At 48.9% G+C, this 25,100-nt stretch overlaps 1 protein-coding gene across 7 annotated transcripts in view; it reads right to left on the bottom strand.

Moving 5' to 3' along the window:
- The window catches only part of foxp4 (forkhead box P4), a 178,592-nt gene that overhangs the window by 48,340 nt on the left and 105,152 nt on the right, over positions 1–25,100 (bottom strand). For 5 of the 7 annotated variants that reach the window (XM_014166826.2, XM_014166819.2, XM_014166825.2 and 2 more), the window contains 3 exons: positions 18,248–18,370; positions 11,461–11,556; positions 1,245–1,386 (listed from right to left, as the gene is read on the bottom strand). In XM_014166826.2, coding sequence (XP_014022301.1) covers positions 1,245–1,386; positions 11,461–11,556; positions 18,248–18,370 — 361 coding nt within the window. The remainder of the gene's footprint in view (positions 1–1,244; positions 1,387–11,460; positions 11,557–18,247; positions 18,371–25,100) is intronic. The other 2 variants (XM_014166823.2, XM_045705236.1) reach the window with 1 other exon arrangement.

Below are 25,100 nucleotides of genomic sequence, written 5' to 3'. Positions count from 1 at the left end.
GGAAGAGGAGAGAGAGAGAAAGAAATATGGAGAGACAGAGGAAGAGGAGAGAGAGAGAGAAAGAGAGGAGGGGTGATGCCAAAAGCAAAGGTTTAAAGCTATCCGATAAATTCCACTCTTCCACTCTAAAAACGTCTCCAGTCTGTCTATCACAGTCATTCAGTGGGCAGTACTTTTAGAGGGGAAGGCTAGAGTAAAGAGCCCAGGCCTGTAGAACTGAGGGGTGGGGGTCGCTAGTGTGCTGCGATGGAGAGAGAGGGAGGGAGGATGGGGGAGGAAACTCTATCCTGGTCTGTGTTTGTTCTTCCCAGTCAGGGCTTTAGTAATGTTACGGCCACTTTGGAACTCCTAAACTCTGTGTGTGTGTGTGTGTGTGTGTGTGTGTCTGTGTGTGTGTGTGTGTGTGTGCGTGCGTGCGTGCCTATGTGTGTGTGTCTGTGTGTGTGACTGTGTGTGTGTGTCTGTGTGTGTGTGCGTGCGTGTGTGTATGTGTACACCCCTAAAGCTGGGGTTGGTTATGGAGGGCCGCACATACACACACATACACACACAGACACACACAGACACACACAGACACACACAGACACACACAGACACTGGGGCGGGGCGGTCAGCAGTCAACATTCATATCTGTAAAACCTCTGTGACAAAATAGGACGGAGGGAGAGTCCAGACAAACACACACGCACAAACAGACTCACACAACCACGAGGGAGAGACAAAACAAGAATGTAGTGCCCTCACTGTATCTGGCTCATCTCAAGCACTAACACAAACACACGCACACTCCCTTCCGCCCTACAAGCCCTGAATTTAGTGGCATATTTTACCTATTATCCAAATGACTGCCTTCCTCAAACCCACCAATCAGGTTAGCCTTTTATCTTTTATGAGCTGATTAAGTTAACAGGCTTCACATGTGGCCGTGGGTTCTAGGGCTGTGTGTGTGTGTGTGTGTGTGTGTGTGTGTGTGTGTGTGTGTGTGTGTGTGTGTGTGTGTGTGTGTGTGTGTGTGTGTGTGTGTGTGTGTGTGTGTGTGTGTGTGTGAGTATGCCTGCACACAGCCTGAGATGATGGCTGGGCTGAGGGTAGTGGTAGCTCTTTAGTACTGTCATTATTAGCATTAAAACACTCCCTCCAACTGGAAAACGATGTAGGGGTAGAACCAGGTATCTGGGCTATGTAGAGGTATGGAGGAGGTTGGAGGGTTTGTTGGGTAAGTAAGCAATGGGATGTGTGTGTACCTTGCTGCAGGCTCTGCATGGGGTTAGTGGGCTGTAGGGAGACCAGGCCTTGTCTCTGCAGGTTGATCATGTGCTGCTGTTGAAGCTGCTGCATCTGAATGAGCTGCTGCTGGAAGGCCAACTGCTTGTTACCTATCTGCTGCTGTGGAGAGAAGAGAGGCAGAGAGAGTTAGTACATGTTACATTCCCAACCTTTCCCACCTACTCCATTTGATAATATTTGTATTAAGGTTGGGTGGCCCATTCCATCAATGCATCTCAGGTACAACTTAAAATGGAGTCTATAAGACCACAAAACTCTAATCTTCCAATGGGGAAGAAAATGTTGTATGGCGACTCTTGAGGAAAGAGAGGGATGGAGGCAAGGAGGGAAGGGATGGAGGGAGGAGGTGAAGGGATGGAGGGAGGAGGTGAAGGGATGGAGGGAGGAGGTGAAGGGATGGGGGGAGGAGGTGAAGGGATGGAGGGAGGAGGTGAAGGGGTAGAGGGGGAGGTAAAGGGGTAGAGGGAGGAGGTGAAGGGGTAGAGGGGGAGGTAAAGGGATGGAGGCAAGGAGGGAAGGGATGGAGGGAGGAGGTGAAGGGGTAGAGGGGGAGGTAAAGGGGTAGAGGGAGGAGGTGAAGGGATGGAGGCAAGGAGGGAAGGGATGGAGGGAGGAGGTAAAGGGGTAGAGGGGGGAGGTAAAGGGGTAGAGGGAGGAGGTGAAGGGGTAGAGGGAGGAGGTGAAAGGGGTAGAGGGGGGGAGGTAAAGGGGTAGAGGGAGGAGGTGAAGGGGTAGAGGGAGGAGGTAAAGGGGTAGAGGGGGGAGGTAAAGGGGTAGAGGGAGGAGGTGAAGGGGTAGAGGGAGGAGGTGAAAGGGGTAGAGGGGGGAGGTAAAGGGGTAGAGGGAGGAGGTGAAGGGGTAGAGGGAGGAGGTGAAGGGGTAGAGGGGGGAGGTAAAGGGGTAGAGGGGGAGGTAAAGGGGTAGAGGGGGGAGGTGAAGGGGTAGAGGGAGGAGGTGAAAGGGTAGAGGGGGGAGGTAAAGGGGTAGAGGGAGGAGGTAAAGGGGTAGAGGGGGGAGGTAAAGGGGTAGAGGGGGGAGGTAAAGGGGTAGAGGGAGGAGGTAAAGGGGTAGAGGGGGGAGGTAAAGGGGTAGAGGGAGGAGGTAAAGGGGTAGAGGGAGGAGGTAAAGGGGTAGAGGGAGGAGGTGAAGGGGTAGAGGGGGAGGTGAAAGGGTAGAGGGGGAGGTAAAGGGGTAGAGGGAGGAGGTGAAGGGATGGAGGCAAGGAGGGAAGGGATGGAGGGAGGAGGTGAAGGGGTAGAGGGGGGAGGTAAAGGGGTAGAGGGAGGAGGTGAAGGGATGGAGGGAGGAGGTAAAGGGATGGAGGGAGGAGGTGAAGGGGTAGAGGGAGGAGGTGAAGGGGTAGAGGGAGGAGGTGAAGGGGTAGAGGGGGGAGGTAAAGGGGTAGAGGGAGGAGGTAAAGGGGTAGAGGGAGGAGGTGAAGGGGTAGAGGGGGGAGGTAAAGGGGTAGAGGGAGGAGGTGAAGGGGTAGAGGGGGGAGGTAAAGGGGTAGAGGGAGGAGGTGAAGGGGTAGAGGGAGGAGGTGAAGGGGTAGAGGGGGGAGGTAAAGGGGTAGAGGGAGGAGGTAAAGGGGTAGAGGGAGGAGGTGAAAGGGTAGAGGGGGAGGTGAAGGGGTAGAGGGGGGAGGTAAAGGGGTAGAGGGGGGAGGTAAAGGGGTAGAGGGAGGAGGTGAAGGGGTAGAGGGGGAGGTAAAGGGGTAGAGGGGGGAGGTAAAGGGGTAGAGGGGGGAGGTAAAGGGTAGAGGGAGGAGGTGAAGGGGTAGAGGGGGGAGGTGAAGGGGTAGAGGGGGGAGGTAAAGGGGTAGAGGGAGGAGGTAAAGGGGTAGAGGGAGGAGGTGAAGGGGTAGAGGGGGGAGGTAAAGGGGTAGAGGGAGGAGGTAAAGGGGTAGAGGGAGGAGGTAAAGGGGTAGAGGGGGGAGGTAAAGGGGTAGAGGGGGAGGTAAAGGGGTAGAGGGAGGAGGTGAAGGGATGGAGGGAGGAGGTAAAAGGGGTAGAGGGAGGAGGTGAAGGGGTAGAGGGAGGAGGTGAAAGGGTAGAGGGGGGAGGTAAAGGGGTAGAGGGAGGAGGTGAAGGGGTAGAGGGAGGAGGTGAAGGGGTAGAGGGGGAGGTAAAGGGATGGAGGGAGGAGGTAAAGGGGTAGAGGGGGGAGGTAAAGGGGTAGAGGGAGGAGGTGAAGGGGTAGAGGGAGGAGGTGAAAGGGGTAGAGGGGGGAGGTAAAGGGGTAGAGGGAGGAGGTAAAGGGGTAGAGGGAGGAGGTGAAGGGGTAGAGGGAGGAGGTGAAGGGGTAGAGGGAGGAGGTGAAGCGGTAGAGGGAGGAGGTGAAAGGGTAGAGGGGGGGAGGTAAAGGGGTAGAGGGAGGAGGTAAAGGGGTAGAGGGGGGAGGTAAAGGGGTAGAGGGGGGGAGGTAAAGGGGTAGAGGGAGGAGGTAAAGGGGTAGAGGGGGGAGGTAAAGGGGTAGAGGGAGGAGGTAAAGGGGTAGAGGGAGGAGGTGAAGGGATGGAGGGAGGAGGTGAAAGGGTAGAGGGAGGAGGTGAAGGGGTAGAGGGAGAAGGTGAAAGGGTAGAGGGGGGAGGTAAAGGGATGGAGGGAGGAGGTAAAGGGGTAGAGGGAGGAGGTGAAGGGGTAGAGGGAGGAGGTGAAGGGGTAGAGGGAGGAGGTGAAGGGGTAGAGGGGGGAGGTAAAGGGGTAGAGGGAGGAGGTAAAGGGGTAGAGGGGGGAGGTAAAGGGGTAGAGGGGGGAGGTAAAGGGGTAGAGGGAGGAGGTAAAGGGGTAGAGGGGGAGGTAAAGGGGTAGAGGGGGAGGTAAAGGGGTAGAGGGAGGAGGTGAAGGGGTAGAGGGGGGAGGTAAAGGGGTAGAGGGAGGAGGTGAAGGGGTAGAGGGAGGAGGTAAAGGGGTAGAGGGGGAGGTGAAGTGGTAGAGGGGGGGAGGTAAAGGGGTAGAGGGAGGAGGTAAAGGGGTAGAGGGGGGAGGTAAAGGGGTAGAGGGGGGAGGTAAAGGGGTAGAGGGAGGAGGTGAAGGGGTAGAGGGAGGAGGTGAAGGGGTAGAGGGAGGAGGTGAAGGGGTAGAGGGAGGAGGTAAAGGGGTAGAGGGGGGAGGTAAAGGGGTAGAGGGAGGAGGTGAAGGGGTAGAGGGGGGAGGTGAAGGGGTAGAGGGGGGAGGTGAAGTGGTAGAGGGGGGAGGTGAAGGGGTAGAGGGAGGAGGTGAAGGGGTAGAGGGGGAGGTGAAGTGGTAGAGGGGGAGGTAAAGGGGTAGAGGGGGGAGGTGAAGGGGTAGAGGGGGGAGGTAAAGGGGTAGAGGGGGGAGGTAAAGGGGTAGAGGGGGGAGGTGAAGGGGTAGAGGGAGGAGGTAAAGGGGTAGAGGGAGGAGGTGAAGGGGTAGAGGGAGGAGGTAAAGGGGTAGAGGGAGGAGGTGAAGGGGTAGAGGGAGGAGGTGAAGGGGTAGAGGGAGGAGGTGAAGGGGTAGAGGGAGGAGGTGAAGGGGTAGAGGGGCGAGGTGAAGTGGTAGAGGGGGAGGTAAAGGGGTAGAGGGAGGAGGTGAAGGGGTAGAGGGAGGAGGTGAAGGGGTAGAGGGAGGAGGTGAAGGGGTAGAGGGGGGAGGTGAAGGGATGGAGGGAGGAGGTGAAGGGGTAGAGGGAGGAGGTGAAGGGGTAGAGGGAGGAGGTGAAGGGGTAGAGGGGGAGGTGAAGTGGTAGAGGGGGGAGGTAAAGGGGTAGAGGGAGGAGGTGAAGGGGTAGAGGGGGGAGGTGAAGTGGTAGAGGGGGGAGGTAAAGGGGTAGAGGGAGGAGGTGAAGGGGTAGAGGGAGGAGGTGAAGGGGTAGAGGGGGGAGGTGAAGTGGTAGAGGGGGGAGGTAAAGGGGTAGAGGGAGGAGGTGAAGGGGTAGAGGGGGGAGGTGAAGGGATGGAGGGAGGAGGTGAAGGGGTGAGTGGTACAGACTACATGGCATGTGGCGATAACGTCAGTGTGTGTCGCAGTGATGAATGTCCCCCATTCTGGTTTCCCTGTCGGTACCGGTCCTAGCCTGTGTTACGCTGTTTGATGTCCCCCCCAGAGAGATGGCCCTTATCTTCTCCAGATAACAGAGCGAGAGGAAAGACAGAGGGGAGCAGAGAGAGAGAGGGAAAAAGATAGAAAGAGGCAGAGCGAGAGAGAGAGAGAGGAGGGGTGGAAAAATAACTAAATATACGTTTTTCTATTGGAGAGCGAGTGGTGGCTAGCGAGTCTTTGAACAGACAGGAGGAACTCACAGGAACGCCAGCGAGGTCACTTCCTTCCAGAATGGGCATCTGGGGAGGTAGGGTGTGTGTGTGTGTTTAGGGAGGCAGGCAGAGGGTCACTATGTCAGCACTACAGGCATGTTTTCCCAGAGAGAGAAGAGAAATACATCTGACCAGTTCCAATGTTACACTTCTTATTCTCTAGACATCCTGTCACAACTACACTCAACAACCTTCTCATAGACCCGTACCAAGCCAAATATACTTTAGTGTCTACAGCTAGGTACAGAATATTTGATTGACCATGTAACTAGGGCCGGAGTTTTTCCTGTTTCAGTCATTTGGTCAGGATAAGGAAAAACTCTAGGCCTTATCTGTAGCTCTTGCTGTTTGAAGCTCTCTAGTACTGTTCAACACTTTCCCTCTCTCTTGGTCCATCTCTTCTCCTCCCTGGTCCTGTCTGTCCGTTTCATGTCCCTCCTCTACCCCGTCCCTCCCTCTATCTCACCCTCTCTCTCCAGAGACATGGTAGTGGTTCTTTAACACATTGTGTGTGTGTTCTGTTTACATTAGCCGCGGCTGAGTGGCCAAAGCTAGCGCAGTAACAGGCTGTCAATGTGATTTATGAGCACATCACACACTGTCTGAGCCTGCCAGTCACACACACACAACACACACACACACACACACACACACACACACACACACACACACACACACACACACACACACACACACACACACACACACACACACACACACACACACACACACACGGTCCCAAACGGCTAGTGTGACAGACAGAGTCACTTCATCAAGCTGACTTCTGACCAGCCCAATGCACCACTCACAAACACACACTCTTTCAGCATCACTTCTACACAGAAAAGAGCGAGTGGAACAATCAGAGAATAGAGAAGAGGTCAAAAAGTCACAGTCATCGATGCACAAACGCTCAAAAAGGCACAGGGGAGATTTGTCTTTTTTTCCTACTCTCTCTCTTTCTCTCTCTCTCTCTCCATCCCTCTCTCTCTCCCTCTCTCCTTTTGGTGAATGACCAGCAGAGAACACAGAGCTTTTCCTCATTTAATCACGTCTTTCCATCTATCTGATTTATCCATTATTATTAGAACTACTAATCAGAATAAATATCATAAACGACTAATTAAGTTCTCATCTGTGTACTGTAGTACATAGGGGAAGTGCCTATCCCCGAGGCACTTCCCTGTCCCCTAGGCCAGTGGTATTCAAAGTCGGGGTTCGGGGTTGCGAGCGCAGCTGCAGTGGGTTCGCCAACATTTTTTAAATAAGAGTACAGAACAATAATTAAAAAAAAATGTTTTATGTATTTATTGGTTTCTATTCATTTTGATAGAGATTAAAATTATATTATTTGTTGATATAAAAATACAAATTTACCGATTTTAAGATTGTGTAATTACATTTGGGTTGGGGTGGTCATGAGAAATTATGGCGGTAAAAATAGGGTCCCTGTTGAAAAAGTTTGAATACCACTGACCTACCCCTAAGTGTCTGCGGGTTTTTGTTTTTTCCTTTCAATTAAGACCTACACAACCAGGTGAGGGGAGTTCCTTACTAATTATTGACCTTAATTCACCAATCAAGTACAAGGGTGGAGCAAAAACCCACAGACACTCTGCCCTCTGTGGAATGAGTTTGACACATGTGACCTAACCTCTATTTCCTGGGCACTTGATAAGTAGGTGACCTACGTAGACCTATGTAACCTACCTGCCATACCCAATCTAACTAGTAGGTTGAGCACCTCCGGGCCTGCAGGTCCACAGCCCTGTTGCTTGTCCTTCTTCCTCTCAGACCTGGGACACCAGGTGAGTGGAGACTCAGGCCAATCAATGTCATTAACCATTCAATAAACCACCAGCTAGTGAAGAAAACAAGCAGTATTGCAGTTCTGGATGCATATCAATATGTCTTAGTTGGACTGTTGATGACTGTAAGGCATTGAGTTATATTGTACAGCAGTCTTAGCTTTAGCTGAACACAGGAGATGATGCATGTCCACAACAGTGGGTATGGTGAACCATCACACATCAACTGTGGTGTGTGTGTGTGAGTGAGTGTGTGTGGTGTGTGTGTGTGGAAGTGTGTTTGTGACCAGTGTTTGCACTTGTCTGGTTGTTACAGGAAAACAAAACCGGAGACTCACACAGGACAAGGAAAAAAGGAAAAAGAAACAGCATCAGACAGTCTCTACATGCAAGTCAACCACAACTGGTTTGCTTTGGTCACGGTTGAGTTGGCTGACCGCTGTAGGCGAGGGGGGAGAGGGTCCACAGGGAGAGGGGGATCAGGGATGAGAGAGGAGGAAAGGATGGCGGGAGGGATGATCTAGGGCGAACCTCCTCATGCAATTCCCACAATGGTCTCTGGAGTCCATGAGCTCTCTAAAAGCCTGTCTCTGTTTCCTACCTGCTCTTGTCTCCTTCTTTCTCGCTCCTCTCTCTCTCACTTCTCTCTCTCTCTCTCTCTCACTTCTCTCTCTCTTTCTCTCTCACTTCTCCTTTCCTCTTACTGTCACATCCCTCCTCCACTCTCTGAAAATTGGATGGCGAGTGTGTGTGTTTGTATGTGTGAGAGTGTGTGTGTTTGTGATAAAATCTCTATATTATTGTTGTCTTAGACACCTCTGACAACTGATAACCAATGTTCCCTCAAAAACAATTAGGCACTGAGCAAATGTCGGGTCTTCTGAGCAGAAACTTGAACGATGTGGAAAATTCTATGCAACTTTCAGCGCGAGTTTACTGTGAATACTGAGGCTGTACCCGCTAGAGGTCGACCTACTAATCAGAATGGCCGATTAATTAGGGCCGATTTCACGTTTTCATAACAATCTGTAATCGGCATTTTTGGACACCGATCATGGCCGATTACATTGCACTCCATGAGAAGACTGCGTGGCAGGCTGACTACCTGTTATGCGAGTGCAGCAAGGAGCCAAGGTAAGGTGCTAGCTAGCATTAAACGTATCTTATAAAAAACAATCTTAACATAATCACTAGTTAACTACACATGGTTGATGATATTACTAGTTTATCTAGCTTGTCCTGCGTTGCATATAATCGATACGGTGCCTGTTAATTTATCATTGAATCATAGCCTACTTTGCCAAACGGGTGATTTAACAAGAGCATTCGCAAAAAAAGCACTGTCGTTGCACCAATGTGTACCTAACCATAAACATCAATGCCTTTCTTAAAATCAATACACAAGTATATATTTTTAAACCTGCATATTTAGTTAATATTGCCTGCTAACATGAATTTCTTTTAACTAGGGAAATTGTGTCACTTCTCTTGCGTTCTGTGCAACAGAGTCAGGGTATATGCAGCAGTTTGGGCCTGACTCATTGCGAACTGTGTGAAGACTATTTCTTCCTAACAAAGACAGCCAACTTCGCCAAACGGGGGATGATTTAACAAAAGCGCATTTGCGAAAAAAGCACAATCGTTGCACGAATGTACCTAACCATAAACATCAATGCCTTTCTTAAAATCAAAACACAGAAGTATATTTTTTTTAAACCTGCATATTTAGTTAAAAGAAATCCAGGTTAGCAGGCAATATTAAACTAGGGAAATTGTGTCACTTCTCTTGCGTTCATTGCACGCAGAGTCAGGGTATATGGAACAGTTTGGGCCGCCTGGCACGTTGCAAACTTGCCAGAATTTTACATAATTATGACATAACATTGAAGGTTGTGCAATGTAACAGGTATATTTAGACTTATGGATGCCACCCATTAGATAAAATACGGAATGGTTCCGTATTTCACTAAAAGAATAAACGTTTTGTTTTCAAAATGATAGTTTCCAGATTTGACCATATTAAGGCTCATATTTCTGTGTGTTATTATATTATAATTAAGTCTATGATTTGATAGAGCAGTCTGAGCGATGGTAGGCAGCAGCAGGCTCGTAAGCATTCATTCAAACAGCACTTTCGTGCGTTTGCCAGCAGCTCTTCGCTGTGCTTCAAGCATTGAGCTGTTTATGACTTCAAGCCTATCAACTCCCGAGATTAGGCTGGTGTAATTGATGTGAAATGGCTAGCTAGTTAGCCAGGTGCGCGCTAATAGCGTTTCAATCGGTGACGTCACTCGCTCTGAGACCTTGAAGTAGTTGTTCCCCTTGCTCTGCAAGGGCCGCGGCTTTTGTGGAGCGATGGGTAACGATGCTTCGAGGGTGGCTTTTGTCGTTGTGTTCCTGGTTTGAGCCCAGGTAGGGGCGAGGACAGGGACGGATGCTATACTGTTACACTGGCAATACTAAAGTGCCTATTAGAACATCCAATAGTCAAAGGTATATGAAATACAAATGGTATAGAGAGAAATAGTCCTATAATTCCTATAATAACTACAACCTAAAACATCTTACCTGGGAATATTGAAGACTCATGTTAAAAGGAACCACCAGCTTTCATATGTTCTCATGTTCTGAGCAAGGAACTTAAACATTAGCTTTTTTACATGGCACATATTGCACTTTGACTTTCTTCTCCAACACTTTGTTTTTGCATTATTTAAACCAAATTGAACATGTTTCATTATTTATTTGAGGCTAAATTGATATTATTGATGTATTATATTAAGTTAAAATAAAAGTGTTCATTTAGTATTGTTGTAATTGTCATTATTACAAATAAATAAATAAAATCGGCCGATTAATCGGCATCGGCTTGTTTTGGCCCTCCAATAATCGGTATTGGTATCGGCGGTGAAAAAAATCATAATCGGTCGACCTCTAGTACCCGCTTTAAGTTACAGTTTCAGACAGTGGTCCAGAAGACTACTGTGGCTATTTGATCATAATATAGGCCTACCAGAGTGGCCTTCCATCAAAAACAATGGAGAAAATGCATCCCGTAACATTTTAACAGCGAAATATCTGTTCTATCATTCAGCCTACAGTAGCAGCCAATGTGTGGTGTTCAATGTAGGTCTACATTCTATGAGACTTTTGAAAAAAACATGCAGGGCTTGACATGAACCTGTTTATCAACTTGTCCTTCAGACAAGGAGGTGACTGAAAATGTTGTGTTTGATTCAAAATAAAATGCATTACTATACCCATACCATTATTACAGAGAATCAGAAATGAACCAAGCCCACCCTCCCAACATAACCTCTATGACAGTAATCTGGTGTGATTGATGTGGATGCTCTTTGTTGTTACCTGTTGTGATGCTACTTGATCCCCCATGATCCCTGTTAGTGTGATTAAACCTTGCGGAGGTGTGTGTTGATGATCCCTGTTAGTGTGATTAAACCTTGCGGAGGTGTGTGTTGGCACCGTTCTCACCGCTTGCTGGGGTTAATTGACAATTGAAAGTGTCAGACCCCTCTTATAGTGAGGCTACAACAGGATTTTACTTCAGGCTTCACACGCACGCACGCACGCACACACACACACACACACACACACACACACACACACACACACACACACACACACACACACGCACGCACGCACGCACGCACGCACGCACGCACGCACGCACGCACGCACGCACGCACGCACGCACGCACGCACACACACGCATGCATTTACATGGCATGTAAATAAATACTTATCCTGCATTAAGACAGAGCTCTCTGTGAGTAGGGTTTGGCATGGTGTGTTAGCAGAGAGAAATGTAAAGCCCTATTCCATCACCATAATCCCTGTTTGGAAACGCAGAGTACACAACACAGAAATACAATAGGAGGACAGAAGGAGGAAAGGAGAGAATGATAGGATAAGAGGACAGCAGAGTAGAAGAGGTGAACACTCTGCCTCAGTGCAAACGCTCACCTCCTTGGGCCCTACTCCACTATCCCCTAACTCACGTGTTGGCCACTTCAACTGTGTACGAGTGTGCTTGTGAGTGCACTTGATAACACCACTCAGTAGGGGTCTCACCTCTTTGGCTGCCTGCTTCCCAGCCTGCTGCTGCTGCTGCTGAGTCAGAAGCTGAAGATGCAGCTGCTCTTGTTGCTTCTTATAGTACTCCTGTAGCTGGAGAGGGAGGGAGGGAGGGAGGGAGGGAGGGAGGGAGGGAGGGAGGGAGGGAGGGAGGGAGGGAGGGAGGGAGGGAGGGAGGGAGGGAGGGAAATTGATCAAAAGCCTCCTGTGACAGCAAACCCCAGGCCTAGCTGCAATAACACAAAGTACAATAGAGAGCAGTAAGACTGAGGCGGCGTGTGTGTGTTTATGTGATGTATAATCAGTTTCCACAACAACTAAAGCAGGTAGACAACATGTTATTGCAATGTGAATAGGTGTATAATGTGTGCAGGGAGGGAACCTGCTGGAGGAGCATTATCACGAGGGAAAAGAGGTAGATAAACCAGTTAGCATGATCAAATACACACGTCTTTCTAGATAAATGTTGATTCTCACGTGGTAAAAGGATGAGAGATGTGCAAACATGACCCAACAGGAGTGTTCTGTCCCTCTAGGGAAGATGTGCTGCTGAAGCCATGGAGAGATGCACATAGCTGTTTTTGTTTGACTTTCTTCCTTTAGAAATAGTTATTTAATGTTCACCTGAAACACCTGGACAGAGGAGGGCGTGGGTCTGTGTACAGGCCCAGTGGAGGTGGAGGTTTGAGGCGCCCGGTAAATCTTGGTGCCCTACAGTAGCTGGCATGGAAAAGGCGTCGCCATAGCGCCAGAGACAGATGTGACACAGACCCACTGTTATTTATGGCCTGCTTACTTATCGGGTTGGGGGAGGAAGGACGTGATCAGTGTATCAGCCTGATCGCTAGAAATAAACGTTGATTTCGGTCATTTGAAAAGGTACTGAGAACGATATATCCTCAGCGCTAAAATGAAACAAAAAAGCATCGCCCAATACTGGGCGTGAACTCGTGACGCTCGGAGCGCGTTGCTCACAACACTGCGCCACCGCCGTTCACAATGCTCTAGCAAACCGTGAGAATACTGATGATACTTGATGGTCATAGCGCATCGTTTTTCATTATTTGGTTTTAAGGCTTCCCCAAACCATAGCCCTAACCTTAACCACTCAGAGTTAATGCCTAAACTGTTAACCTGCGAGTTGCTTCTGTTGAATCCTGTAACCACGCAGAAAGTAAACTATGAAATCTTGTTGATCTTTATAGTCTGAAGTGAACAACTAGCCTAGTATCGGTAAAAAGTAAAGTCATATGGTTTCAACCAGCCTGTATTTCAGATCAGAGAAGATGAGGGAAGGAGACTCTACTGGCTGGTACTGTTACTACTGACGAGACACAGCCTGTTTCTGTTTGTTTGACTAACTAATCAATCATTTACCAAGGACACTCCATGAAGATAAGCATCTCCCAGTGCTCTGACAGCATGTCTCTACAACAGGGGAATGTGTGTTCCTCTTTCTATTCCTCTGATTCTGTCCATTTCTCTTCTTTATTCTTTGTCCCTCCCATTTTCCCCTCTGTCCCTCCTCCCTGTCTTTTCATAGTCCATAGGCTGAGTTAATCTCTCCTCTCCAAGTCACTGGCTGCCTCCCTTTCACAGACACACACATGCATGCATGCACACACAAGCTAGGCTGGTGCTGGAGAGTTGTAAGAATAATTAAGTGATAATTAAGGTATTTTTTTATGATGTGATTCAGTGGCTCTGTAGCATTAAGAGAGCCACTCACCTTGCCAGCCTATTACCGTGACCTTGCCTTGACTAACACACCAAGAAAGAACCAGATCAGCTGGGGTGGAATTAAAGGTTAAAGGAAAAGTAAAGGTTAAAACACACACACACACAATGCAAAGTCTCCATGGGGATATGAAATGTAAATGTCCGATGACTGATGTGGTCTGTGATTGCTGTGTGTGTGTGTGTGTGTGTGTGTGTGTGTGTGTGTGTGTGTGTGTGTGTGTGTGTGTGTGTGTGTGTGTGTGTGTGTGTGTGTGTGTGTGTGTGTGTGTGTGTGTGTGTGTGTGTGTGTGTTGATTTGTGGCTGATTTGCTGATATAGACTAGGTGGCAGTCATGGTGTGGTTAATTAAGTGGGAGAGTTGTGTTAAACTCAAGTGGTTTTAAAAGCAGAGGTAAAATGGCCTTACACAAGTGTGTGTATGTGTGAGCGTGTGTGTGTGTATGTGTTTCACCCCCACCGCCTCTCTCCTCGTTAGAGTAAAAAGACCTATGCAAGCTCTTCGTAACCATCTCATTCCCAGAGAGACAGCATATTTCCATTACCATCCATTTTGTCAGATCTTCCCACTGCAATTTATAATGGCCTAAAGCAACAATTCCTTATTAAATCTACTATCTGTTCAAGCCCTGGACATATGTGTGTGTGTTCAATTTATCTGTTGTCGCCCTGCCTCTGTCAGAATTACTGTTCTGTCTACACACTTTTAATAGCTGCCTATTCAACACGTACAGGAGAGGAAGAGTGTGTACAGTCCATTCTGGAAGTATTCAGACCCCTTGACTTTTTCCACATGCTGTTACGTTACATCCTTATTTTAGAATGAATGAAATAAAATTAAATCCTCTTCAATCAACACACAATACCCCATAATGACAAAGCAAAAACAGGTTTTTAGACATTTTTGCAAATGTATTAAAAATCTGTATTCAGACCCTTTACTCAGTACCTTGTTGAGAAAAATGGGAGAAACTCCCCAAATGCAGGTGTGCCAAGCTTGCAGCGTCATACCCAAAAAGACTCAAGGCTGCCTTGAGTATGACGCTACAAGCTTGGCACACCTGCATTTGGGGAGTTTCTCCCATTTTTCTCAACAAAGTATTTTCCCCAGTCTGAGGTTATGAGCTCTGTGGAGCAGGTTTTCATCAAGAATCTCTTACTTTTACATTTACATTTAAGTCATTTAGCAGACGCTCTTATCGAGAGCGACTTACAAAATGGTGCATTCACCTTATAATATCCAGTGGAACAACCACTTTACAATAGTGCATCTAAATCTTTTAAGGGGGGGTTAGAAGGATTACTTTATCCTATCCTAGGTATTCCTTAAAGAGGTGGGGTTTCAGGTGTCTCCGGAAGGTGGTGATTGACTCCGCTGTCCTGGCGTCGTGAGGGAGCTTGTTCCACCATTGGGGTGCCAGAGCAGCGAACAGTTTTGACTGGGCTGAGCGGGAACTGTGCTTCCTCAGAGGTAGGGGGGCCAGCAGGCCAGTGGTGGATGAACGCAGTGCCCTTGTTTGGGTGTAGGGCCTGATCAGAGCCTGAAGGTATGGAGGTGCCGTTCCCTTCACAGCTCCGTAGGCAATCACCATGGTCTTGTAGCGGATGCGAGCTTCAACTGGAAGCCAGTGGAGAGAGCGGAGGAGCGGGGTGACGTGAGAGAACTTGGGAAGGTTGAACACCAGACGGGCTGCGGCGTTCTGGATGAGTTGTAGGGGTTTAATGGCACAGGCAGGGAGCCCAGCCAACAGCGAGTTGCAGTAATCCAGACGGGAGATGACAAGTGCCTGGATTAGGACCTGCGCGGCTTCCTGTGTGAGGCAGGGTCGTACTCTGCGAATGTTGTAGAGCATGAACCTACAGGATCGGGTCACCGCCTTGATGTTAGTGGAGAACGACAGGGTGTTGTCCAGGATCACGCCAAGGTTCTTAGCACTCTGGGAGGAGGACACAAGGGAGTTTTTGATCCTGACTAGTCTCCCTGTACCTGCCACTGAAAAACATCACCACAGCATGATGCTGCCACCACCATGCTTCACCATAAGAATGGTGCTAGGTTTCCTCTAGACGTGACACTTGGCATTCAGGCCAAATACTTCAATTTTGGTTTCATCAGACCAGAGAATCTTGTTTCTCATGGTCTGAGAGTCCTTTAGGTGCCTTTTGGCAAACTCCAAGCGGGCTGTCATGTGCCTTTTACTGTGGAAGGGCTTCCGTCTGGCAACTCTACCATAAAGGCCTGATTGGTGGAGTGCTGCAGAGATGGTTGTGTCCTTCTGGAAGGTTCTCCCATTTCCACAGAGGAACTCTGAAGCTCTGTCAGAGTGACCACTGGGTTCTTGGTCACCTCCCTGAGCAAGGCCCTTCTCCCCCTATTGCTCAGTTTGGCGGGACGGCCATCTCTAGGAAGAGTATTGGTGGTTCCAAACTTCTTCCATTTAAGAATGATGGAGGCCACTGTGTTCTTGGGGACCTTCAGTGCCGCAAATTGTTTTTGGTACCCTTCCCCAGATCTGTCCCTTGACACAATCCTGTCTTGGAGCTCTATGGACAATTCCTTCGACCTCATGGCTTGGTTTTTGCTCTGACAAGCACTGTCAACTGTGGGACCTTATATAGACAGCTGTGTTCCTTTCCAAATCATGTCCAATCAATTGAATTTACCACAGGTGGACTCCAATCAAGTTGTAGAAACATCTCAAGGATAATCAATGGAAACAGGATGCACCTGAACTCAATTTCGAGTCTCATAGCAAACGGTCTGAATACTTATGTGAATAAGGTATTTCCGTTTTTTTTTTTAACCTGTTTTCGCTTTGTCATTATGGGTATTGTGTGTAGATTGATGAGGGGAAAAAATAATGTAATCCATTTTAGAATAAGGATGTAACGTAACAAAATGTAGAAAAAGTCAAGGGGTGTGAATATTTTTGTACATATTCTTCTATAATATTAAGATGATTTATTACTTATTATAATAAAGTATTTGTCACGCCCTGATCTGTTTCACCTGTCTTTGTGATTGTCTTCACCCACCTCCAGGTGTCACCTGTTTTCCCCATTAGTCCCTGGTGTATTTATCCCTGTGTTTCCTGTCTCTCTGTGCCAGTTTGTCTTGTTTTGCCAAGTCAACCAGCGTTTTTCCTAGCTCCTATTTTCCCCAGTCTCTGTTTTTTCCTAGCCCTCCTGGTTATTGATCCTTGCATGTCCTGACGGCGAATCCGCCTGCCTGACCTCTCTGCCTGTCCTGACCTCGAGCCTGCCTATCATCTGGTACTGTTTGGACTCTGACCTGGTTTATGAACTCTTGCCTGTCCCCGACCTGCCTTTTGCCTACCCCTTTTGTTATAATAAATATCGGAGCTCAACCATCTGCCTCCTGTGTCTGCATTTGGGTCTCACCTTGTGCCCTTATAGTATTCAAACTTATTGTATCCCAACAATGGGACTGACATAGGCTTTAAGGGAACTCATACACTTCTGTAAGCGTCATTGAAGCTACAAAAATGTAAATGGTCGACCTTAATATGTGATAACTATGCAACAGAACATATGAACAGTAATTACATTTACACTCATGGGCGTCCCACTGGGTCATATCTCAATAACCCAGCACCAATAACCCAGCAGTTTTTAAAGAAAACAATCCAACTAAGTGACCCAACACCTGCAACCCAGCAGTTGGGTCAACCAAACAACCCAGCAGTTGGGTCAACCAAACAACCCAACAGTTGGGTCAACCAAACAACCCAACAGTTGGGTCAACCAAACAACCCAGCAGTTGGGTCAACCAAACAACCCAGCAGTTGGGTCAACCAAACAACCCAGCAGTTGGGTCAACCTAACAACCCAGCAGTTGGGTCAACCTAACAACCCAGCAGTTGGGTCAACCTAACAACCCAGCAGTTGGGTCAACCTAACAACCCAGCAGTTGGGTCAACCCAACAACCCAGCAGTTGGGTCAACCAAACAACCCAGCAGTTGGGTCAACCTAACAAACCAGCAGTTGGGTCAACCAAACAACCCAACAGTTGGGTCAACCTAACAACCCAGCAGTTGGGTCAACCTAACAACCCAGCAGTTGGGTCAACCAAACAACCCAGCAGTTGGGTCAACCTAACAACCCAGCAGTTGGGTCAACCTAACAACCCAGCAGTTGGGTCAACCAAACAACCCAGCAGTTGGGTCAACCAAACAACCCAGCAGTTGGGTCAACCTAACAACCCAGCAGTTGGGTCAACCTAACAACCCAGCAGTTTGGTCAACCAAACAACCCAGCAGTTGGGTCAACCAAACAACCCAGCAGTTGGGTCAACCTAACAACCCAACAGTTGGGTCAACCTAACAACCCAGCATGTTTTAGAGTGTGTGTGTGTGTATTTGCGTGTGGTGTGTGTGTATTTTTGTGAGTGTGTATGTGGACTAATTTCCGAAGGTGTGTGAGGTGAGAAGGTCGGGGGGCGTGTTTGGTGCCAGCCACGACAGCGTTGTGTTAAATATTTTACAGTTGTGTTGTATGTGTGGGTGTTTGATTGTGTGTTATGTGTGTGATATGTGTTAAATATTTGACAGACTTGTGATGTTGCCTGCCAGGTAAGAATGTTTACCGTGCCGAACCAAACGGAACAAACACACTCCCGCCTCCAACACACACCCAGATCATAGCACCTCATCACACACCCCTAACCAACCATCAACCAGGACATGTTAACTGGTGCCCAAAGACGGCTAACATAAGCTCTCGCTGGCTGCGAAGTGTGTGTGTGGCTGAGTGTGTGGCTGGGTGTTACATTGCTAAAATAAGCATTTGTAAGAGTTTGGCTATGCTCACTGATGGGGAGGTGCTCGAGGACTAAACAGGCTTTATAGAATTGGCAAGTGTGAGACTGTACTGTGTGTGTGTGTGTGTGTCTGGGTGTGTCTGTGCCAGAGGATACAATCACAACCAGTGTCAGCACCTCAACATAGACACATCTAGACATGCTGGGCTGGGACTGAGCCCAGGAAGGAGTGTGTGTGTGTGTGAGAGAGTGTGTGTGTGTGTTACCTGCTGAAGCATAAGGGCCTGTTGTTGTTGCAGCAGGGCCTGTAGCTGAGGGGGGGACAGGATCTGCTGCATCTGTTGAGGACTGATCATCTGGGGGGTCAACATAGCCATGGACACCGGCACCTGGAGGGAGAGGACCACAGAGAGTCGCATATATAGCACCCACACTCACATGTATGTGCACACAGGCACACACGCACAAACACACACGCATCGTTGACACTGTGACACACACTGCTGGCATCGTGATAAAGTTGGCAGTGTGTGTGTGTGTGTGAAATCAAAGAGAGATACAACCTAGCGATGTAATCTCCCTATGGAATATAAAGTCTTATCTGCTCCAATAAACAGATGATTATGAGTCTCTATCCACACAATCAGGTCTTTGAGAGCAGAAAGGCACAACAAACAATCAGATCAGATGTTATCTGGGAAAAGGCTGGAGGCAGGCTGGGACACAGACACATTTGGCAGCAACGGGTAATGTGCTGCGCTAGCAGATTCTAAACACACATACACAGATTTGGCAGCGTGCAGTGATGCATCGGGATAGCAGATACGGCGCAATGCTAATCTGATTACAAACATACTGTGACTGAATGGAGACAAACTAACCGCTCAGACAATAACACACACACCACTGACAGAGTAACAGAAAGCATTGGTGCTATCCTCTGGCCAGGAGCTAACGCAAACAGCATCCACCTGTCGATTGAACACACATGCAAGCACGTACTGGATGGTACGCACACACATCCACCTGATGAATAAGCGCTTTCCTCCTCAGTCAGTGAATCTGCCTAGAACACTACAGATTTCACAGCCATCAAGTAAACTCCACAGTCAGCCCACAGAGAGAGAGAACAGGGGAGAGAAGAGAGGGAAAGACAGAGAGTCCAAGAGAGAGAGAGATTGAAGGAGAAAGAGACTGAGACAGAAAGAAATAGACAGATTAAAAGAGAGCAAGAGAAATCCATGCTGTTGTTGAGTCCTACACTCTTAGAATTAGTGGTGACACTGAGGAACCCTGGAGTTCCTCAAGTAACCATTGCTAGTCAATGGTTCATATTTACACCTTTGGTTAGTTGCGGGGTTCTTGGAGGAACCTTTAATTGTTCTATGTAGCAACGGGTTCCTGGAGGAACCCTGGAGTGGAGGTGTGGTTTTCTAGTGAAGTGGCTTTCATTTTTTCCCCCCACCTGCTAGAGTAAATGTCATTCCTGTGTATCTGTTGTGTTGTATTGTCATCCCATATTAAGGTTGAACACTGATAGTTTTATAGCTTTAATGAGTCTAACAGAGGTGTATGAGTTCCTGAAGAGCCTATGCAAATCCCAAAGTTGGACTAGTTACCAGTTTATTACTGTGTGTAATCAGCCATGTTAATGTCATTAATATAGTAGAATATGTAATATGCATAAATGTTCAAGGAAAATGTTTATTTTGACAACTTAACATGATGAACAGGAATGACATAAGCCACACCTCCAATGATAGGCTGCTACCCCCCAATATATTATTAAAAAGGTTTAAATTGAGCCCTTCCCATCACAAAAAGGTTCCGGTTTCAACCTTTACACAGAAGTTCCTTGAAAACCCTTTCAGAGGGGTTCTTCAAGGAACCTTTCTCAACTGGAAAGGTTCTGCCGGTGTGGCAACCCAAAGGTTCTTCCAGGCACCTTTACTTCTAAGAGTACAGCTGATACCCAGCAGGTGAGCTATGATCCTCTTCACAAGAGATGAAGTGAAAGAGAGGGATGATAACCTCTTCCTTTACAGCCTACAGCTCAATAGAAATAATACGCTGTGCTCAATACAAATAAGGGCTGTTAGGAAGAGATGGCTGCTTTAACAGAGATATACGACCCTGGGTTAGAACCTCCCGTATATGGACATTAATCTCAAATCCCCACGTGGAAAAACACAGCTTTTCTCTCTCTTCCTCTCTCCCCTCGCTCTGTCTGTTTCTCTCTCTCTCTCTTCCTCTCTCCCCTCGCTCTGTCTGTTTCTCTCTCTCTATGCCTCTCTCCCCCTCTCTCTGTCTGTTTCTCTCTCTCTATGCCTCTCTCTGTCTGTTTCTCTCTCTCTATGCCTCTCTCTGTCTGTTTCTCTCTCTCTATGCCTCTCTCCCCCTCGCTCTGTCTGTTTCTCTCTCTCTCTGCCCCACTCCCTCTCTCTGTCTGTTTCTCTCTCTCTCTGCCTCTCTCCCCCTCTCTCTGTCTGTTTCTCTCTCTCTCCTTGTCCCTAGTTCTGTTCTTCCATCTCTCTACCACTCTCTGTTTCTCTCTCTCTCTCACTCTCTCATTCTGATATTGGCAGTCATCTGTTTTGCAGCGCTGCATGGCTACGCGTCTCCCTGAGCAGTCTATTTATTCGCTGCCTGAGGGGCGGCAGGGGAGAGAGGGAGGGAAAGAGAGAGATAAACGGAGAGAGAAGGAGGAAGAGCTGTCAGTGGTAAATTAAATCTGTAAAGGGCTGATTTGACTTTGTAAACAAGATTGGCCATAAATACTAACACCCTCCCTCCTCCCTCCCTCCCTCCCTCCCTCCCTCCCTCCCTCCCTGTGTTATCAGCTGCAGCCTGTGTGTCGGGCCCTGTCCAATCCCTTATTGTAAGCTGCTATATCGTGATCAAACAAGCCATCCATATCACAACACACTCAGGGAGAGGAGGGGAGAGGGGGAGACAGAGGGAGGGTGAAGGTAAGGGGTAAAGGGATCAAGGGTAGACAGGTACAACATGGGTGGGTGCCAAGAAATCTGCATCTATCGACCTGTCTTTCTGTGTGTCTGTAGAGGGAGAGTGACCCCTTACTGTTTATCTGACTTCCACACAGAGAGGATCACAGTGACATAACAACACACGACAGGCAATCAACTGGGACCTGGGCACTAGCAGGGCAAATGATAGTGTGGGGGGGGGGGTGAGGAAGGGTGAGGTGGGGGTGAGCAGGTGAGGCAGTGTGGGTGAGGAGCAGGTGAGGGTGAGGAAGGGTGAGGTGGGGGTGAGGAAGGGTGAGGTGGGGGTGAGGAAGGGTGAGGTGGGGGTGAGCAGGTGAGGGTGAGGAAGGGTGAGGTGGGGGTGAGCAGGTGAGGCGGCGTGGATGAGGAGCAGGTGATGGTGAGGAAGGGTGAGGTGGGGGTGAGCAGGTGAGGCGGGGGTGAGCAGGTGAGGCGGCGTGGGTGAGGAGCAGGTGAGGGTGAGGAAGGGTGAGGTGGGGGTGAGCAGGTGAGGGTGAGGGTGAGGAAGGGTGAGGTGGGGGTGAGCAGGTGAGGCGGGGGTGAGCAGGTGAGGCGGTGTGGGTGAGGAGCAGGTGAGGATGAGGAAGGGTGAGGTGGGGTTGAGCAGGTGAGGGTGAGGAAGGGTGAGGTGGGGGTGAGCAGGTGAGGCGGGGGTGAGCAGGTGAGGCGGCGTGGGTGAGGAGCAGGTGAGGGTGAGGAAGGGTGAGGTGGGGGTGAGCAGGTGAGGAAGGGTGAGGTGGGGGTGAGCAGGTGAGGGTGAGGAAGGGGTGATGTACGCTTGGTGTCACAGCAATTTGAATCCGCCAGCGCCGCCGGTGCTGCTCGTCACTCTTGGCTGGAAAATGAAAACCTGTAATTAATTGCTCTTGTGCATCCCATTCTCTCCTCCTGTCACACACACACCCACACACACACAGTCTCTCCCCCTAACAACCCATACATTCGATTTTATACACATGCTCATTGACATTTTCAAGTTGCTGGCGCAATTATTACTGGAGTTATAGCCCCTTTCTGTGTGTTGCCGGACGCACTGGTGGCAACTCTGAATATGTGTGTGTTTGTGTGTGTGTAGTGTGTGACTAGGGCTGAAAGCTGAGTTGTTAAGGTTTGATGCTGTTAATTGCCCCTATAATCTAATATCACAAAGCGGTGTGATTACGGAAGCGCGTGGTGCGTCGGCTATACCTCGCCACCGCCTCCCAGCGCCACGGAGAAAACAAAAGAGGCGCCATTAGCGGTTTGACGGGCCCTAACAAAAGACGCTCACAATGTGGAATTATATTTTCATTCGGCTTTGTCTCTCCCCCTGAATGATTTCTTCCCTTTCATTGTCCTGTGAATAGGGGAGAGAGTGAAAAGCCAGGCGATTTGAAGTCAGCCATTTATTAAATGCATTTCATTTTTCCCTCTCCTCTCGCTTCTTCTTTTTTTCCCTTGGCGTTGCATGTTAATTTAAAAGAGAGAGATGCGAGGTAGATTAGTAGGAGCGGAGGTGGAGAGGGGGGAGAGGGGGATGAGGGGGAAAGGGGGATGAGGGAGGGAGGTGGAATGAGACAGCTAACACATCCAGGCTCCACTCTAAAACCTAGACAAAGACACACACGTTCCCTTACAGAGACCGGAGAGAAAGGACGGAAGGAACAGGGAGGAAAGTGAAAGAGAAGACATGGACAGAGAGACAAATTACAGACAGGAGGAATCAGCGAGGGGGATTGGTAGAAGAAGGAGATAGAGAGAATGGACTCCGTGCGGCCTGGTCTGGTAAATGACTAAAGCATGTGTGTGTGTATGTGTGTGTATGTATGTGTGTGTGTATGTATGTGTGTGTGCCTGTATGACAGACACACAGTACCATAAAAGTCAGAGACTGACAGAGGTCAACCTTTGCCACAGAGAGACACAGAACGAAGGGAGGAGGAGAGGATGAGAGGGGGATGAGAAAGAGAGGGGAGGAGAGAGAAGAGGAGAGAGACCCAGCCATGTCGTTTCCAGAGAGTGGAGGGGTAATTAGAGAGGTTGTTTGAAGAGGGAGTTTAACTGATTAACAAACGAAGAGAGGGAGCGAGGCAGAGAGAGAGAGAGAGATGGAAGGAGAAAAAGAAAAAGGCATCGCATCCCAGAGGGATGGAGAGAAGGAGAGAGGGTGATGTATCACGCATTTCAATGAGGCTAGATCTCGCACTCCTCTCCTCCCTTGATGACTTTTCATTCCAGACAAGGAGAGCCCTGATTTCCATTTCAGATGAAATCACATGGATGTGAGCAGCTATGGAGCACGGCTGGACCAGCTAATAACCACACTGTAGACTCAGGCCTGGATTCAAAAGGAATGCATGACATGTCATATGGTGGTTGGGGAATGGAAGCTATAAATTGCAAGATTTCCAAATTCTTTTAGGATGATGACCCTACTGTATGGGTGAAGACAGAACTATGGAAATTGTATTTTTCTTTTGAATAAGTGCCTGACAAGAAACCAGTGAGGTGGATGGGTGTGTTGGTGGAAGGGTCGTTTCAACTGTTAAGGACAGTCTAGCTGTAATGAGCTGTGGACTAAATGACCGTATTTAAACACACACACCATATTTAAATAAAGGCATGACGAATACTGCCACATTCTCTAGAGGCTCCTCTGCCTACTCCTATTAATGGCTAATTATCACATGGAGTGCTGCCGCACACCTACGCACACACACACACACACACACACACACACACACACACACACACACACACACACACACACCCACACCCACACACACACAGGTGTGTGTGTGTGTGTGTGTGTGTGTGTGTGTGTGTGTGTGTGTGTGTGTGTGTGTGTGTGTGTGTGTGTGTGTGTGAGATGGCCAGAGGAGTGATGTGAAGGAGAGAAACTAACCTAGGATCAGAGTATAAACAGCCTTTACATCTAAGTGATCTATCCTGGCTGACACTCTACGGGGACACACACGAGGCTCATCATTGAAAAAATGACAAGGCAGGAGGAAAAGAGAGAAAGACTGACACAGACCTCCCCCTCCTCTCCTCTCCTCCCTCCCTCATCTCCCTCTCACGTTAGGAACAAACCCCAGCGCTGTTTATCCCTGTCACTAAGAATTACCCACCTCACCATGGGAAAGACCACTGTCACACACGCGCACACACACTCTGTCTCTACTGTCCCCCTTTTTCAAACCTGGCACCTTTCTGTCATTCCCTAATCTCTCTCTCTCTCTCATGGTGTGGGGGTAACTCCTCTGCTTCCTGTTGTTTGGGTCATGATTTGTTTATTCATACAGTATCATCATCCTCCCTCCAGGTAAACAGGCTCTGTACTCATTAGGCTGAGGAATGAGGGATGTGAGAGGGGCCATTAGCAGAATGTGGAATACCAGGAGAGGAGAGGAGGAGGAGGAGGAAAGAGGAAAAGGAAATACCTGATGGACAATGAGAAGAGGAAAAGAGGGGAGAGGAAAGAAGGAGAGGAGGGACTAGCTACTAGGCTAGGAGGAGAGAGGAGGGACTAGCCACTAGGCTAGGAGGAGAGAGGAGGGACTAGCTACTAGGCTAGGAGGAGAGATGAGGGACTAGCTACTAGGCTAGGAGGAGAGAGGAGGGACTAGCTACTAGGCTAGGAGGAGAGAGGAGGGACTAGCTACTAGGCTAGGAGGAGAGAGGAGGGACTAGCTACTAGGCTAGGAGGAGAGAGGAGGGACTAGCTACTAGGCTAGGAGGAGAGATGAGGGACTAGCTACTAGGCTAGGAGGAGAGAGGAGGGACTAGCCACTAGGCTAGGAGGAGAGAGGAGGGACTAGCTACTAGGCTAGGAGGAGAGATGAGGGACTAGGCACTAGGCTAGGAGGAGAGAGGAGGGACTAGCTACTAGGCTAGGAGGAGAGAGGAGGGACTAGCCACTAGGCTAGGAGGAGAGAGGAGGGACTAGCTACTAGGCTAGGAGGAGAGAGGAGGGACTAGCTACTAGGCTAGGAGGAGAGAGGAGGGACTAGCCACTAGGCTAGGAGGAGAGAGGAGGGACTAGCTACTAGGCTAGGAGGAGAGATGAGGGACTAGCCACTAGGCTAGGAGGAGAGAGGAGGGACTAGCTACTAGGCTAGGAGGAGAGAGG

The sequence above is a fragment of the Salmo salar genome, chromosome ssa22 (assembly GCF_905237065.1).
Source record: "Salmo salar chromosome ssa22, Ssal_v3.1, whole genome shotgun sequence".
Taxonomy (NCBI): domain Eukaryota; kingdom Metazoa; phylum Chordata; class Actinopteri; order Salmoniformes; family Salmonidae; genus Salmo; species Salmo salar.
Note: the sequence above shows the minus strand (reverse complement) of the source record. Positions and strands in the feature narration are given on the sequence as shown.